At 36.7% G+C, this 15,589-nt stretch overlaps 1 protein-coding gene across 12 annotated transcripts in view; it reads right to left on the bottom strand.

Moving 5' to 3' along the window:
* Positions 1-7,550: 7,550 nt before the first annotated feature.
* LOC124155997 (vacuole membrane protein 1-like) overlaps positions 7,551-15,589 on the bottom strand; it is a 32,362-nt gene continuing 24,323 nt past the window's right edge. For all 12 annotated transcript variants that reach the window (XM_046530264.1, XM_046530261.1, XM_046530263.1 and 9 more), the window contains 4 exons: positions 14,988-15,219; positions 12,600-12,680; positions 10,738-11,022; positions 7,551-8,955 (listed from right to left, as the gene is read on the bottom strand). In XM_046530264.1, coding sequence (XP_046386220.1) covers positions 8,809-8,955; positions 10,738-11,022; positions 12,600-12,680; positions 14,988-15,219 — 745 coding nt within the window. In that variant the 3' untranslated portion in view covers positions 7,551-8,808. The remainder of the gene's footprint in view (positions 8,956-10,737; positions 11,023-12,599; positions 12,681-14,987; positions 15,220-15,589) is intronic.

Below are 15,589 nucleotides of genomic sequence, written 5' to 3' on the forward strand. Positions count from 1 at the left end.
AACGAGGGGATCACAGACTGCCGTAATAAATCCTTGCAGCAGTAGAAATATCATAAATTACGACAATACCTCCTAATACATCATACGACTCTCAGAGTGGGCTTCGAAGATGCGGTCTTTAGAACGTATTTCAGGTCCTCGGGACAAAAATCGGTGAGATTTGAGGTCTGTATATCCACCGCGAGTAAAACATGTAAGAAGGTATCCCTGTATGTTGCCCCGCTTGACTTCAGCTGTTGTTTTTGGCGGGCGACTACTCACCCTATTTCACTCTGTTGTGTTTACTATTGGCTGGCGTGGTATCTAGCAGAGGGACGCAAAGCGTGAGGGGTGCATTACGAGCCAGTCGTTTAAGTCGACCGTCAACAAGGCCGAAAGCTGCAGAAGGCGAAGCAAAAACGTAAACAAATTCTAATGATACCATTTACGAGGATACCTCCTGATGTAACATACGACACTAATATCCGGCTTCGAAAATGTCCATTTTAGAGAAAATCTGACGACCCAGAGGCAAGTCTTCTATCTCCACGGCGAGGATAACATATAAGGAGGTATCCCTAAAAGTTGCCCAACTTAACTTGAGCTGTTTCTGTGGGTGGATGACCTCTTAATCTCCTTCCCAATGCTCTGTTTGCCATTGGCTGGCGTGGTGCTCAACGGAAAGAGGGTAAGCGGAGGGGGTGCATTACGACTAGCCAGCCGTTTAGGGGAAGTACGATAAGCCACAAATTCTAATGACACCTATTACAAGATTACCTCCTGGCATAACATACGACACTAATAGCCGGCTTCTAAAATGTCCATTTTAGAGAAAATCTGATGTCCCAGAGGCAAAAATCAGCTAAATTTTAGGCTTGTATCTCCAAGGCGAGAATAACATATAAGGAGGTATCCCTATAAGTTGCCCAACTTAACTTGAGCTGTTTCTGTGGGTGGGATGACCTCTTAATCTCCTTCCCAATGCTCTGTTTGCCATTGGCTTGCGTGGTGCTCATCGAAAAGAAGGTAAGCGGAGGGGGTGCATTACGACTAGCCAGCCGCTCAGGGGAAGTACGATAAGCCAGCCGTTCAATGGGCAGTCAACAACTACGAAAGCTGCAGAACACCAGGAAAAACGTAAACAAATTCTAATGATACCTTTTATGAGAATACCTCCGGACATAACATAGGACACTAAAAGCCGGCTTCTAAAATGCCCATTTTAGAGCAAATCTAACGTCCCAGGGGCAAAACATGCGAGATTTGAGGCTTATTTCTCCATGGCGAGAATTAAATACAAGGAGTATTACAGCTCAGGGAACCTCTATAGCTTCGTATGAAGACCTCTCCATTGTACTTTGGGAGATCTGAAGTCAGGCAGGAAAAAAAAAACGAGACAGCCAAACAGTATCGGCTGCCAGATGAAAATTCTCACATTGTGATTTCTAAAGGTTAACCTACCGTGATTTTCGAAAGAAATCTGATCCTCCAGTCTTTGACTAATCAGGAATCTGTAGGTTAGATAAATTCGTAAGTACATAGATAACAGCTATTGCTCACCGAAAAAGATAAAACAGACAAAAATTAACCTTATTTTCATAATTTTAAAATCAAACCAAATATTATATCATGGTTGGCATAAATAGGGTGGTTTCCTATTATTTTTTTATTGCCTAAATTGAAATATTATTACTCCTGGAGCACTCGCGATTAAATGAAAAGCGAAAATTTTCAAGCGCGCGAAAACGCGACGGGTTAGTATGAATGCCGGGAAATCTCTCCGTGTGACGTATTTCTGGTTCCCGCTGCCGCCCTGTGAGGTGACCTTGAGGGGGGCTTGAGCGCTGATACGGCGCAGGCTGCTAGCGGGTAGCTGAGTACCCTGCTAGCTGGTAGCGCTTGGCTTAAATAAGGATTATTAATACCTAATCAAACTAAGAAAACTTTCCGACCTTGGCCAGTTTTAATAAGTGATTATTAAGACATGTTTCCCTGAGCTCTGCGCCTCATGCATGCATTGGTAATCTCAGACGATGTATAACTCCTATCTTCTCGTATAGAAACTAGGTCCCTGTGACGTCACGTGGAGTGGCATCGCATGGGCGCCAATCTGGCCCTTTTCAAATGAGGATAAAAATGGACCATTGCCATTCGTCTAAACCGGTATTTCTAAAACGAAATAATTTGTATATTATGAATACACTAATGGTGGGTAACGAATCGCAATCAATGCCTTTCGTTTTCTTTGATGAAGGAAACTACCCTATTGTCTGCTACAAGAAGAAACAAAACTATTTTGTTCCACCGAATCCTCACTTATGCTTTTCTCTCGAACCCAGGCTGAGAGGGAAGCTGTGATGATTATTATGTATCCGCTATAGTTTCAGAAAATGACATTGCCATTTGAATCCCAAGCATACACCTCACGATCTCTTAATTTGTAATAAATACAAATATTAATCATATATAACCTTTCATATCCAAAAATACCATCTGCATCCGTTTAGATACTGCACTGCTGTATGCAGTTTCATTTTAAAGAATTTAGGAATAAAAAATGGACAACACATTTTTTATAATATTTTCCCTTAAAGAAAAGATAGTTTAGAATAGATTATTTTATCTGCAATTTCAAAACTCACAAAAATTGCACAATGTATGTAGGGTAGACCGGGGCAATTCCGACACCTTAAGACATTTTTCACTTTATGCCTTTAACTAATTTAGTTACATCGTTCATTGAACTACTTGCAAATTATTTCGAATTTTCTACATCCGTATGATATGTTACGTTAACAAACTATTGTCATTTATGGAGTAAAAAAAGTGTTTTCTGTGACTGTTACCACATGTCGGCATTTCCCCGGTCACTGGGGTAATTTCGACAGGCCTTTGGGGTAATCCCGACAGTGGTTAAAAATAAGAAAATAATTAGTTTGCTGATTGTTTATTTGTGAAAACGCTATTTACGTAATTATTAGGCATATTCAAGAGTACGGATATACAAAATAATACTAGAGGGTAAAGGCCGGGACACAATGAACGCTTACGTGAGACGCGAGCCGTTAACGGGAATCGGTAAAAATATGGCGAAAGGGAAAGCTTATGGAAGGGACACAACCGCCGTTTACGGAGAGTACGTAAACGCGAGAGATGGGCAACTTTCATCTCTTCCCGTGTCCCGTACACGGAAAGCCAATCACAGCGATACAGCATTGTTGGCGCCCATTGCTGAATACAGCAGTTGCTGTTGCCGTGCAACGTGAGCTGAAGAGAAGTTAGTTAAGGTCAGAGTCCTCTAGATTGCTCTCTCAACACTACTCTCTCAGTTATTATATGGAAATATAGAGGACTCTGAGTTAAGGTAAGCCATTACATAATTTTATTTACGTGCATACTATCCTCGTCGATTTCGAACACTCTACCAAAACCCTTCCTACACACAAGACTGAAGACCACAAACAAAACCACTGCTCGGGCGTTAGTCAATTTTTTTTCCGGCCACGGGAACGTCTATTGTGACCGCACGGTAGCGTTCCCCGTCTCACGTTCTCCCGGATTCCGTTTACCGTCTCACCAGTGGCGGTTTGCCCATAAAGACTCTCGGACGCCGCCCCTCCCAAATATTTGAAAAGGTAAAAAAAAAAATCCATTAATTTATAATTATACATCAGATAATCAAAGTGTTTTTTCAGTCCCATACATCGAAAGTGTTGGAAATAGCGCGAGAAATTCGTATTTGTAGCCGTGGGGCGGTGGCCAGAACGTCCCAATCCATCCCCATGCAGTTATATGGAGAGTGATAGTGGTGGGGGCCAGTGGCGGCTCGTGAGTCAAATGCTGGGGGGGCGCACTCCACCGGGGGGTCATAATTTTTTATTATTTCGCGTATTTTATTAAGTTTTTACGGCAATCTAGGAATTAAATTCTGTGATGCCATACGTTCCGTTTTTTTCAACAAAAATACGTAGTTTTCCTAAGAAAGCTTGATTAATAAATACTAAATGCAGTAGACTCTCGGTCATACGGATCGGCTTAGTCCGGACTCTCGATTATACTGATCAATGATCTTGAAGAATAGAAATATATTTGCTGCGATATTTTGCAAATACAAACGAAAATACGTAACTTTAGGTTTTAGCACCTACATTCTTCGTGCGGATATGCCCGCAATACACTTATTGTTGTTCGTTTTGCAATCATAATGCGTTATTTGTCAAATCTATACAACATTTGCAATGATTCAGGTAGCAAATGACACTTGTAACACCTGAGGAGGGAGGGGAGTGTCACTGACTTCCACTGGGCAACAAACACTACTAGAATGCGCGCCCTTTGTTATTGCAGATGTAAACTTTGATTGCGGTGTTCGCGTTGCTTCTTGAATACAGTATGATTTAAAATCAATAATTAAACATTTCTCACACATTTTTAACAAAATCTGAAATACTCACATGCCTTTAGTTATATTGCAGAAGTCCATCCTTCTTTCCTTTTGCCTCTTATTACTCAAGGAAATTGGAATCCTTGCCTACTACAAGGTGGAGGAAAGAGAACATTAAGGAAATTAGCTTCGAAGATGTCAGCTTGAAAAGAGATCTTTAATTTACAATAAACCAAGTACGGGATATTTTAAAAAAATTAAAGATTGATGATGTCTTATACAACATCGCCTCTCATGTAACACTAGCCATAGTCAAAACAATAATGCATAATATGGAAGGAATAGAAATTTTGTCTCATTCAGGAGTGGCGATAATTTTTATTATCCTTCAATTTATTTTTATTTTTTACATTACAGATTATTCATTATTCAGCTTGTGCATTGAATAAGTACATAATAAAATAACAAAAGACTTTTCCTTATATATTTCAGCAAAGGTATTGTAATTAACGCTAAAAAATTCCCCAATTTACGCCGTCTTTCGTGCGATCCCTAACTCCTTTTTGAACTAAACCATTTTGGCGCTCTATTATTTGTGGTTGCATACGCTGTTAGGATGCCTGCCGGCGGAGCGGAAGCTTGGCAACACTGTTATCCATAAGGCCCGTACTGTCAACTAAATGTGGAAAGGTAGTGTTTGTTGCCTAGTGGAAGTCAGTGACACTCCCCTCCCTCCTCAGGTGTTACAAGTGTCATTGCTACTTAAATCATTGCAAATGTTGTATAGATTTGACAAATAACGCATAATATGATTGCAAAACGAACAACAGAAGTGTATTGCGGGTATATCCGCACGAAGAATGTAGGCGCTAAAACCTAAAGTTACGTACTTTCGTTTGTATTTGCAAAATATCGCAGCAAATATATTTTTATTCTTCAAGATCATTGATCAGTATAATCGAGAGTCCGGACTCAGCCGATCCGTATGACCGAGAGTATACTGCTTTTAGTATTTATTAATCAAGCTTTATTAGGAAAATTAGGTATTTTGTTGAAAAAACGGAACATATGGCATCACAAAATTTAATTCCTAGATTGCCGTAAAAACTTAATAAAATACACGAAATATTAAAAAATTATGACCCCCCCGGTGGAGTGCGCCCCCGCTAGCATTTGACTCACGAGCCGCCACTGCGTCTCACTTTAGCGTTGATTGTGTCCCAGTCTTAAGAAGTACCTACTCTTTCAGAAGGAAAAAATTCGCGTGAAATTTCGGCGATAGCTTCTTTTATTTCATAATAATAAAATACTTGCCTGATCTTTAAAAATGACCACCAGGACTTGAAAACCTACTAGCCCAGTCCTCGCCAGCTATTTTGGTCTCTCTATTGAATTAATGCTCAACATTTAGCTTTTCAGGTAGTTCATACGCTAATCGCCTTAAATCAGTCAAATTTATGTCATAGAACTGGTTTGATAACTGTTTAATATGATTAGATAATATGGTTTCCTGGTCGGGTTGAAGTAAGATTTTCTCCCAAGGCTGGTTTAGTAATAGAGTTAGATTTCAGACGGCCATGAAGGGTGATTCTGGGAATATCTAATTCAGCCGCCACACTTTTAACAGACCTTCTGTGAACCAACTCAAACGCCTTTTTAAGGGTCTCCTCATTCCATTTCCCCCTCTCCATGGTCCGTTTCCTCAATCTCACCATCTGGAGGTCATTTTAGATAAACAATAAGCCCCTAACAGTCTCATGCAAAATTATAGAATAAATGGGGAAATACCGACACCCTGTCGATATTTCCCCCTCATAGGATGTCGGCATTACCCTGAAAGAACATTATGGTGGTTACTGAACCCTGGAGACTACTCTGCACATTTAAGTTTAACAAGAGATAAACCAAAACGTTATTTATAATACGTATTTTCTATTAATCTAAGAGCTATAACAATGACATGCGTTGTTAAAGTGTTACCTTGATTTGTAAGGGAGTCAATTGTTAGATGAAAAATTATGAAAATGAACTATACTTCACCATAAAACAACTTGCTTGCTTAGACGACAGGAGCATACCAAGCACTAATTCCGGTGTCGCCCGCAATGCAGCAGCACTAAAAAGCAGCGCCTGGCCCTCTAAATACGACCGCAAAGTAGTGTGTCGGTATTGCCCCAGGTGTCGGGATTGCCCCAGTCTACCCTACTCACATCTTAGGAGTTTCTCAGGAAATATATTTACCATTTTCAAACAATTTTGAAATGAGAATATGCATCTAATTGTAAGTTTGACAGTAATTTACAGAGCCAATTCAGTAAACAAAATTTCTGGGATGTAGGGGCCTCTTCCCATGGCCAAAGGAATAAAATAGGATAGTAGGTGGCACTACCAATTTGCGGAGGAGAGAAAGGGCAAGAGAGAGAAAGGAGGACAGAATTTAGGGGAAGAAAGGATCGTGACTCACAGTTACTGCAGGCAGAGGAGACTCCTGGTGGGGTCACTGCGGGCTTAAAGGACTCCTGGTTGCACAAGGCCTTGACTGATCTTCTAAAATAGACATTCACCCTAATTTCATACAAATCTTTACCTCCACAGTTGATATCAATTACAAAAAAGGATTCCCAGAAATGAAAACACTTAAAATTCCAGACTTTTAACAGGAATGTTGAATTCTGGGGGTGGTATAAAAATTCCTTGTCCTGATACAGAGATGGCACTCCAATCAGCAAATTATTTGTTTCCTGAGTGGGTGTAAATCTCAGCAGTTCGTATGACAAGTTTCAACCTGTTCTCTCAAGGAAGGATGTTTACTCAAATTTCTGCAGTAGATGTCTTGAGAGTTTTCATCAAAATGTACTTGCACATCATGAGATTTTAGAATTCCTCGTTTTGGATTCGTAAACCTAAGGAAATTCATCTGAAGCTGACAATAGTTTACAGGGACTCAATAAATTCCACGTCAACTGTTAAGAAGTGTGCAGCACAGACTTTCTGGAGAATATTTACAGTAATAATGGGACATATTCCTATTTCAAGGTTCACAAGGTTTAATAGTATCTCAAAGAAACCTTAATTGTACAACAAATTTTCAACATGAAATGAATAGTCTCCAAAATGTGATGACCTTAATTTTTGGAGTCATCTCTGAATATGTGGTGATCAGCATCAGTAAAATAATAACAGAAAATTCGTTGACAAATATGTAAGATTTTATTACCCAATCATATCGAAATGTGTTATGCAAACTGTTAGTCTAAAGCTCTTGCTTTCACAGAATGATTAAACAGTTCACATGTACAGCAAACTTAATGATTTAATGATGAAAATTTTAGCGATTCTTGCTTGGTTCAAGGCTTATTATTCTTGCATGAAGCAATTCAAGTCAATCTTCAGTCATTTATTTTCAAATCTATCAGGCATAATAGTTTTTTTTAAATATGGTAACAATACAAACCAATAGTTTGATTCATTATTTGCAATTATGAGAATAATTCAGGACTTTCATACAGAGAAAAGAGGATATGAAAGTAAATAAAAAAATCCCATGCAAACAATTGCTCCAAAAAATGGGCTTTACACCTGCCACAGCACATAACATGACTCAAAAGTTATAGCCTTCAGAAACTTACAAATGTAAAAACATGCTGCTTACTCGCACGCACACAAAATATTTCTAAAAAGGCATACCATACATTTTTTTAACACAGCCACACGTATCACATGGGCAAAAAACTGATTGTAACCATACAGCTAATAGGAAACAAAAATAACAAAACAAATTCAAATTCTTAAATTTGTTCAAAACAATTAGTTTATCATGATGATAACATCAAACAATTTAAACAATATTCAATGACTATGAATATTTACAAATGGTATAAAATCTACATTTTACATTAAACAAATATGACACCTGAATCAACTTCACAATATTACAGGAATAAATAACAATTATGGAGACAACAAGGAAAAGGCACCTCCATCGACAGTTATTTATGGCAGTATGATGAGGGCTATATGATCAATGAGCTCTGCTAGGCAGAACATAATGTTGAAGATGAGTGCAATCTAGGTGGAAGTGAAATCAACCAGTTCAATGTAAACTAGTACAAAAAACCAGCAAGATTTAAAATGAAGTCTTAGTATGCTTAATCAGTATCTCATGCATGCAATAACATTACTTCCATTCAAAACCATTATTATGTCTGAGCAGAACAATGACTTTGGACTGGTTTTGCTTAAGAGGTAAACCTGATTCTCATTCCACAGCCTGACTAAATGAGCACTCCCACTGCTTTTATTCACAATTAACAATGGCAAGAAATACTTAATGAAAAAGTCAGGCAAACTTCTGAAAACTGTCTATCTATAAAACACCTAAATTATATCTACCGGTCCTTCTTGGGTATCTTGCTGTCTCAAATTTATCTATGATTAAGCTTTCATTAATCTTTAACTTTCTTCTGCTCCCGATTTTTCTTATGAAGCCTTTTATGGTGACTCTGAGCTAGAGAATTGATGATGGACACCACAAAATAGAGAATCATGCAGATGACAAACTTTTCAAAAATGTAGGAAAGTAAATTTCCCTCCTGAAATGAAGAAAAAAAGATCATGCAATGAGAAATAACGCAAACAGAGCAGAGTGATTAACTACTGTAAATAATTTTCCACTTTCACCAGAGAGACAGATCACACTACAGTAAACTTTTCAAATACCAGATAAGCTGACAGATTGACCAGATGGCAATAAAATGTACAGTGGCGGAAAAAATTAACGCAAAGCTCGTTGGCGTCTAAGAGCGGCCAGTTCAGGAACTACTTGTCTTCAAAAATTTTGCCCTCGTAATGCTCTCATACAACCGGGAGTTTTAAAAGCAATATATCCCTTATACAGGGGAAATAATCATGCTCATCACATTATGACCAGGCGCAAAAGATCCAGCTACGAATTCTTCGCCATATTCTCCGAAGTATGCTTCGCCCTCGACTCACCTAGAATGGAATCTACTCTCGTCGGGACATCATTGGACACAGCCGACATATTGGGCATTGGGACTGGCTGAATTTCCAATATTCTCTATTCAATGAAGAGATGTAAAGATGATGGAGCACAGTAGCCTTACGGAGAACTCAAACAGAATTTACTTCAAATATTCGCCAGAAGATAATGTTATCCTACGTAATTTATGATCGTAACTGAATCTCAATGAAAATAACTAATTGAAAAGATAGCACATTCAGCTGAAAATATGGAGTAACTCGAAATATTGACTTACGAAGGAACTTATTTTGGAAACAGGTTAAGGCCCTCGTTATTCTTTTTTTTTCTTGTCACTGAGCGATAGAGGGCGACATAAATGGCAGTTAGGCCCTTAAGAGTATGGTTAGGCCGGCTGCCGCTAATATTTCCGTGGGTGCTGGAAACAAATATCTATCTTATGCTTACTTAATAATTTCTACTTTCTCCTAACCACAAATTTATAACATTAAATTCTTATAATAAACTTTGCAATTCATTATTTGATTATGTTTTCTAAACTGGTCGGGAATTTCTCAAGCGATTGTTGATATTGAAGTATGCACAAGAAATGGGAAATTTATGGTGGTATAATTATTTAACGATCTTTCACAGCATAAATCAATAACAAAAAGCCTTTTCTAAGAATTCTACCGTGAATAATCACCGAAAACATTTAAATAAGGCCACTAAAGACAAAAAAGGGTGGAAGAAACAAAAGCGAACATTTTTTCGTGACTTATGAAAAAGGTTTGAAATTACGAAACTCGATTTTACGAAGTGCCAATTTCCCGGTCCCACTGACTTCGTATAATCGAGAGTTTACTGTAAATTTTTATGAATGAGAATGCTATTTAATGCCAATTAACATGCTAGCACTGCGTTTCTTAATCTGATAATAAGTTTATTCAGTTGTACACCATAAGAACCAAGCACACTGAACATCTATATCTAAAAAGCTTTTTTGAATTTGAAAAAAAGATTTGCACTAAAAGAGATTTTTGCAAAAATCAAGCCTCCAAAATAATGACAGAGGATTATACAAGGGGAGACTATAATTGAAGAAATACAGTCATAAAATATATGAGTATGGGCTATACGAAATATCCTGCAACAGTAAAGGTGTTTGGGGTCTCTCCTCAAAAAACTCATGAAATTTAAGGGATAGCTGGAGGGTTTTTACGTTTAGTAAAATTATACATAGCCCTACACCAAGTGATGCCTATACATAATTTTGAGTGTATAACTAGAAAATAAAGTCTGCCTTATAATATTATTGTAAAATTGCACTGTCATCCGTTATAAATATCAATAAATTTAGCTATGAATACACAGGAAAGAAAAGGGATATTACCACAGGTGTATCAGCAGATACTCTGCTTCGATGAAGCTTGGTCTTCTGTTTCACCAAGAATTCCTTGAATGGTTCTTGCAGTTTTTTACCAATATATGGTACACGTGCCAGCATTCCCACTGCACGTTCCACTAGCACTTCATTGAATGCAATAATTACAAACATCTTCTGGATATGCATTTTTACAACAGCTTTGCCAATTAATGTAGCACCAAAAAATGTCCAAAATGGCACAAGAAAATGCCCACAAGTGATTCCAGCCAAGTCAAAAAGAGGATTTGGAATCTGGAAAAAGTTTTTAAAAAACATCCTGTTACAGTCCACTCTTACTCATATAAACAAACTTATTGAGAATGTTTCACTATTACAAAGTGAAGTCACATTCCCACAGAAGGAGTAGCAACATATTTTCCACTTTGTACCACCAAACTCAGCAGGCATAATTACTATCTATGGTCAACGGTCCAATGCCCTATGGAATGAAATTCCCCAATTTACAACAACTTTTTCAAGGGAATCGGTAACCAAGGAAATTTCCAGTTGCTTGAATCTACCATTGGACATAAAAATGCATGTGATAAAATGTGCTTCCAGGTTATTTGACTGCCTATAAACTCCACTGTTCTAAATTAATCTTCATTCACTATTTTTCTTAATCAAATGTACTGGCATAAAAAAGTGATTGAACGCTGAAAGTTTCTGATTAATTTTTTAAAAATGTGATGTTTTTGTCAAATTTTTCCAATAATGAAACTTTAATACCATGTCAAACAAACCTTATTTTTGATCCCATGAACTTTGCAAGAAGGTAAGCGTTTTCTACTTTAAATGCTGCTTTTAAACTCTGAAACGCTGAATGTTCCTTTAAACATAATCATGCATTCATTTCACGAGCAATCACACACTGAATAACAAAGAGGAATTTAAATGGGACAAACCAATGCAGCATGCAAAGACCAACAGCACAGTATACAGTAGAATATCGATAATCCGGAAATCTAAATAAGGGAATGATCTAAACAACGGAATGTTTTCCTGAGTTTATCAAAATTTCTATTTGTTAAAGTAGCATCGCCAAAAGCACGGCTCTCTAGGTGGTATTATTACCATCTCAGAGCCTGGCTTCCTCCACACTAATGCCGTGAGAGCTAGACATCTAATTTGCCATTTTCTTCATCAAAATACCTACCTATCACTACATCTAGGTATCTAGGGATATTGATAAACCTAGATATCTAGGGATAGGATTATATTCCAGGGATATATAGGGATAAGCACTTTGCTTCATAAAAGAAAACAAAATATTGAAAAATCGTGAATTTACAAAAGATTTATTTGAAAAAAATGACGTTTTTTTGATTATGGAAAAGTGGTAAAAATAGTTAAAAACCCTCTACTTAGTACCCTATTATTAAAAATTTCCCTCCCTGATTTTTGGCCCAGAACAAAATTCCTGGCTACCTCACTGGATCTTCTCACCAGAAATATCATTCATCCGAAATGCCAAGGGTTCCAAGCATTCTGGATTATCTATCTTTTACTGTATTATCATAATAAATTGTTTAATCCCATCGAATCACAATAAAAATGAAAGATGAACAATAAAAAGCCATGAACAGAATGTCACTGAATGGATCAAGCACAATAATTATCATTTATTAATTATTCTCCTACGCTAAATAAAACATGGTAAACAAATAATGCATAGCATGAAAGGCAAAATAACGAGTATTTTTTGAAGCACTTTTTAGATCTGTGCTATATAAAATACATAGTAGGAAGGTTTAGTTTAAATAAAAAATGAGTATAAATGAATCCAATGACAAATTGAAAACATGAAAATTTAACCGTTACATACTTACAGATGCACAAGCTAGAATTCCAAAGAAACCAACTTTTTCCACCAGTCTCTCAACTCCAAGTTTGGCTCGATCAATAAAAGTCTAAAAACAAAAGAAGAAAAATAAATTGCTTTATTTCGATGTGTTAATATATTAACCAACACAGTGTATTCATTATCACAAAAAACTAATAAATAGATCAATGCATTCTAAAACAATATTCATATAAATAAATCATCATTCATTCAAATAAATTCATTCATCATTCAAATAAATTCCCCTGGACCTAGAATCGACAATGGCTTCCACCTTTGGCTTTCTGCACCACTGAGCAGACCATATCCAACCACACATGCCACACCTTCAGGTTCCTCAATTCCAATGGCAAATTACTGAGTTTCTTGGAGCTAGGTTAACCTAAAACTTATTAACCTTACACCGTGCACCTAACTTATAGCAACATGAACCACTATATTAGGAGTTATGTGCATATTAGGTACATGGTGTTAGGTTCATGACACTGGGTGTTTAACTAACTGCATAAACCTCAGTAAATTGCCATGGAAGTCAAGGAACCTGGATAGTATAATATCCTAGAAATCCTAAGGTCCATGCTTTGATTTCTGGTTGGGGGAATTCCCAAGGGAATTAATGTGAAATTCAAAGCCATTCTTACAGCAAGATTGAAATATACCATTACACCTATCATCATTCGCCAAAGAAGTTATCCCCACTACATCTCTTCAATCCAAACAACTTTATTCTTAATGCCAAAATCATGACATATTAATTTTCCTTTAATTATTAAAAGCATATAATGATATTCTGGCAACGCTTTATAGTTTATCTTATGTGTTGAATGTGTTAACTTCTGAATTATCTCTAAGACATTCATGAATGAGAATAGAAAGAGATATTTTTTAATGGAGCCTGTGTGCCCAGCCATTTTTTAAATGATAAGTCCTGCATGCCTTTATCCAGTGTCTATGAGTATTATATAAAAATGCTCTAACAATTGACATTGACAAAGCGCCACACCTTGACGTTAATGAAACTTGGCAGGCTCATAGATCACAGTAGGAAAATGAATGCTGTGAAATTTTGCATGCCCTTGGGACACATGAATGCATCCACACACTCCCTAATTAAAGGTTCCCAATTTGTTCCAGGAGAAGCGACAGCTAACTGAAACAGTGCTAGTAGCCAAGTTCCAAAAACCTCTAATTTTATGGATCTTAATTCATCATAGAGACATAAGGCTTAGCATGCATTGTTGATAACTAAGATGAGAAAAGAGAGCTTATTCTCCCCAAAAGACTGCATTGTACGCTTGAAATTTGGTCTAGAGTAATGATTTACTGAGAACATTAAACAATATCAAATTGGGGCAGGAAAATTTTAACGATGAAGTCGACCAAGCTGACTTTGCTGCTCCTCTTTCTGAATCTACATAGAAGTGTTCACATGATGAACAAAATGATAATTTTAATGACAAAGGAGAATGTTTTAATTTAAAGCCAGTTGGTAATGAAACCAAATTTTTACATCATTTTTACATTTTAAGAGAGTTGTGACAAAGGGAGTACATCCTACACACGATCTTCACCATTCATCTTTGCCACTTTTACGTTTACAGCAGCCATTAAAACAAGGGTTATTATTAATGGGGGTGCAGAATATTTTTTTTGTTTTATATTAGTAGATCAATTTTTATCCTAAAATAACTAATTGATTTTGAGTTAAGAAAAACACAACAATCTGCAACTGCAGAAAAAATATTACAAACAACTTATTTAAAATTTTATATTTTCTATAAATGTGAACATAGGAATGGTAAAAAATACCATATTTGATAGTTAAATCCTTGTGTGGCCATTAAGTGAAAACATCTAAGAGGCCTAAAACCTAAATACTTGAGGCAACTTCTTCCAGTTTTGATTGGAAGAGGTGGGCTGTTTGTTTCGCTGTTGGTATTTTGTTTACTTTTGCTTCAAATATAATATATTATATAACGTACGTCCAGATTTTGATACCAATGAACCATTGGAGATTTATAATCCTTTTAGATATTCCTACTTGTTAAGGAAAGATAAAGAAGCAATATTCGCGCTTAGATATGATATCTTTATTTGTGAAGTAAAAAATCTCCACAAACTTACGTTTAAAAAATAAAAAAGTGCAAAAAAATACCTGTAAGCATGTCTTCCTCAAAATCTACACTAATAAGAATAATGCCTCAGAGATCCATCCTTTCCCTAGACTATACTGAAATATATACGTTAACTGTCGCCAATGTGAAGGTATGAAAAGAGATATGTATTTCAATGGTCTGCAGAAAAACTTTCAGCAGCGTACGCATTTTTCGACGAATAAATAATACAATGCAAGCAACTTATAGCAGTCACTTACCATTTGAGAAGGGTTACGCTTCTTTCTTTGCAATTCTTCAAACTCTCTCAGGTCATCTTCATCATCAGGGTCATATCCAGAACGCCGAGCAGCTCTTGCCATGAAGTAAGGGGGTAGCTCTCCCAAAGCAGTTCCAGCTCCCCAAAGGCAGGCCTCTAAACGAACTTTACTCATGATGGCCAAAATATTGATTTCCTCATTTGGTACACCATTATCTTCTGGACATATAATTCTATTGATAAAAAAAAATAAGCAAGTTAATGACAAAGAATTAAATCAGTTGTTAATGGCCATGTAGCTAATGAGTGCAGTAGAGTTTCTACGTGCAATAGATGTGCAGGCAATAAAATTGACTAAAAGTATACCACTATATGTACTAAAATTCTAAATATAAATGACCTATGGATTTTAAGTAGAGTACCACTTCCTCAAATTTACACTAATTTTCTTGGTTCTGAAAAATACATTATTTAAAAAGTTGAAAACTCCAATTCATTTCAATGAATTTAAAAGAACATTATTCAAGTAATCATAGAAAATGATTGCTCCTAGTCAAATAGGAATGGCTGAATACTATATCTAACAAACAAAACTAACTTAAC

The sequence above is a fragment of the Ischnura elegans genome, chromosome 3 (assembly GCF_921293095.1).
Source record: "Ischnura elegans chromosome 3, ioIscEleg1.1, whole genome shotgun sequence".
NCBI lineage: Eukaryota > Metazoa > Arthropoda > Insecta > Odonata > Coenagrionidae > Ischnura > Ischnura elegans.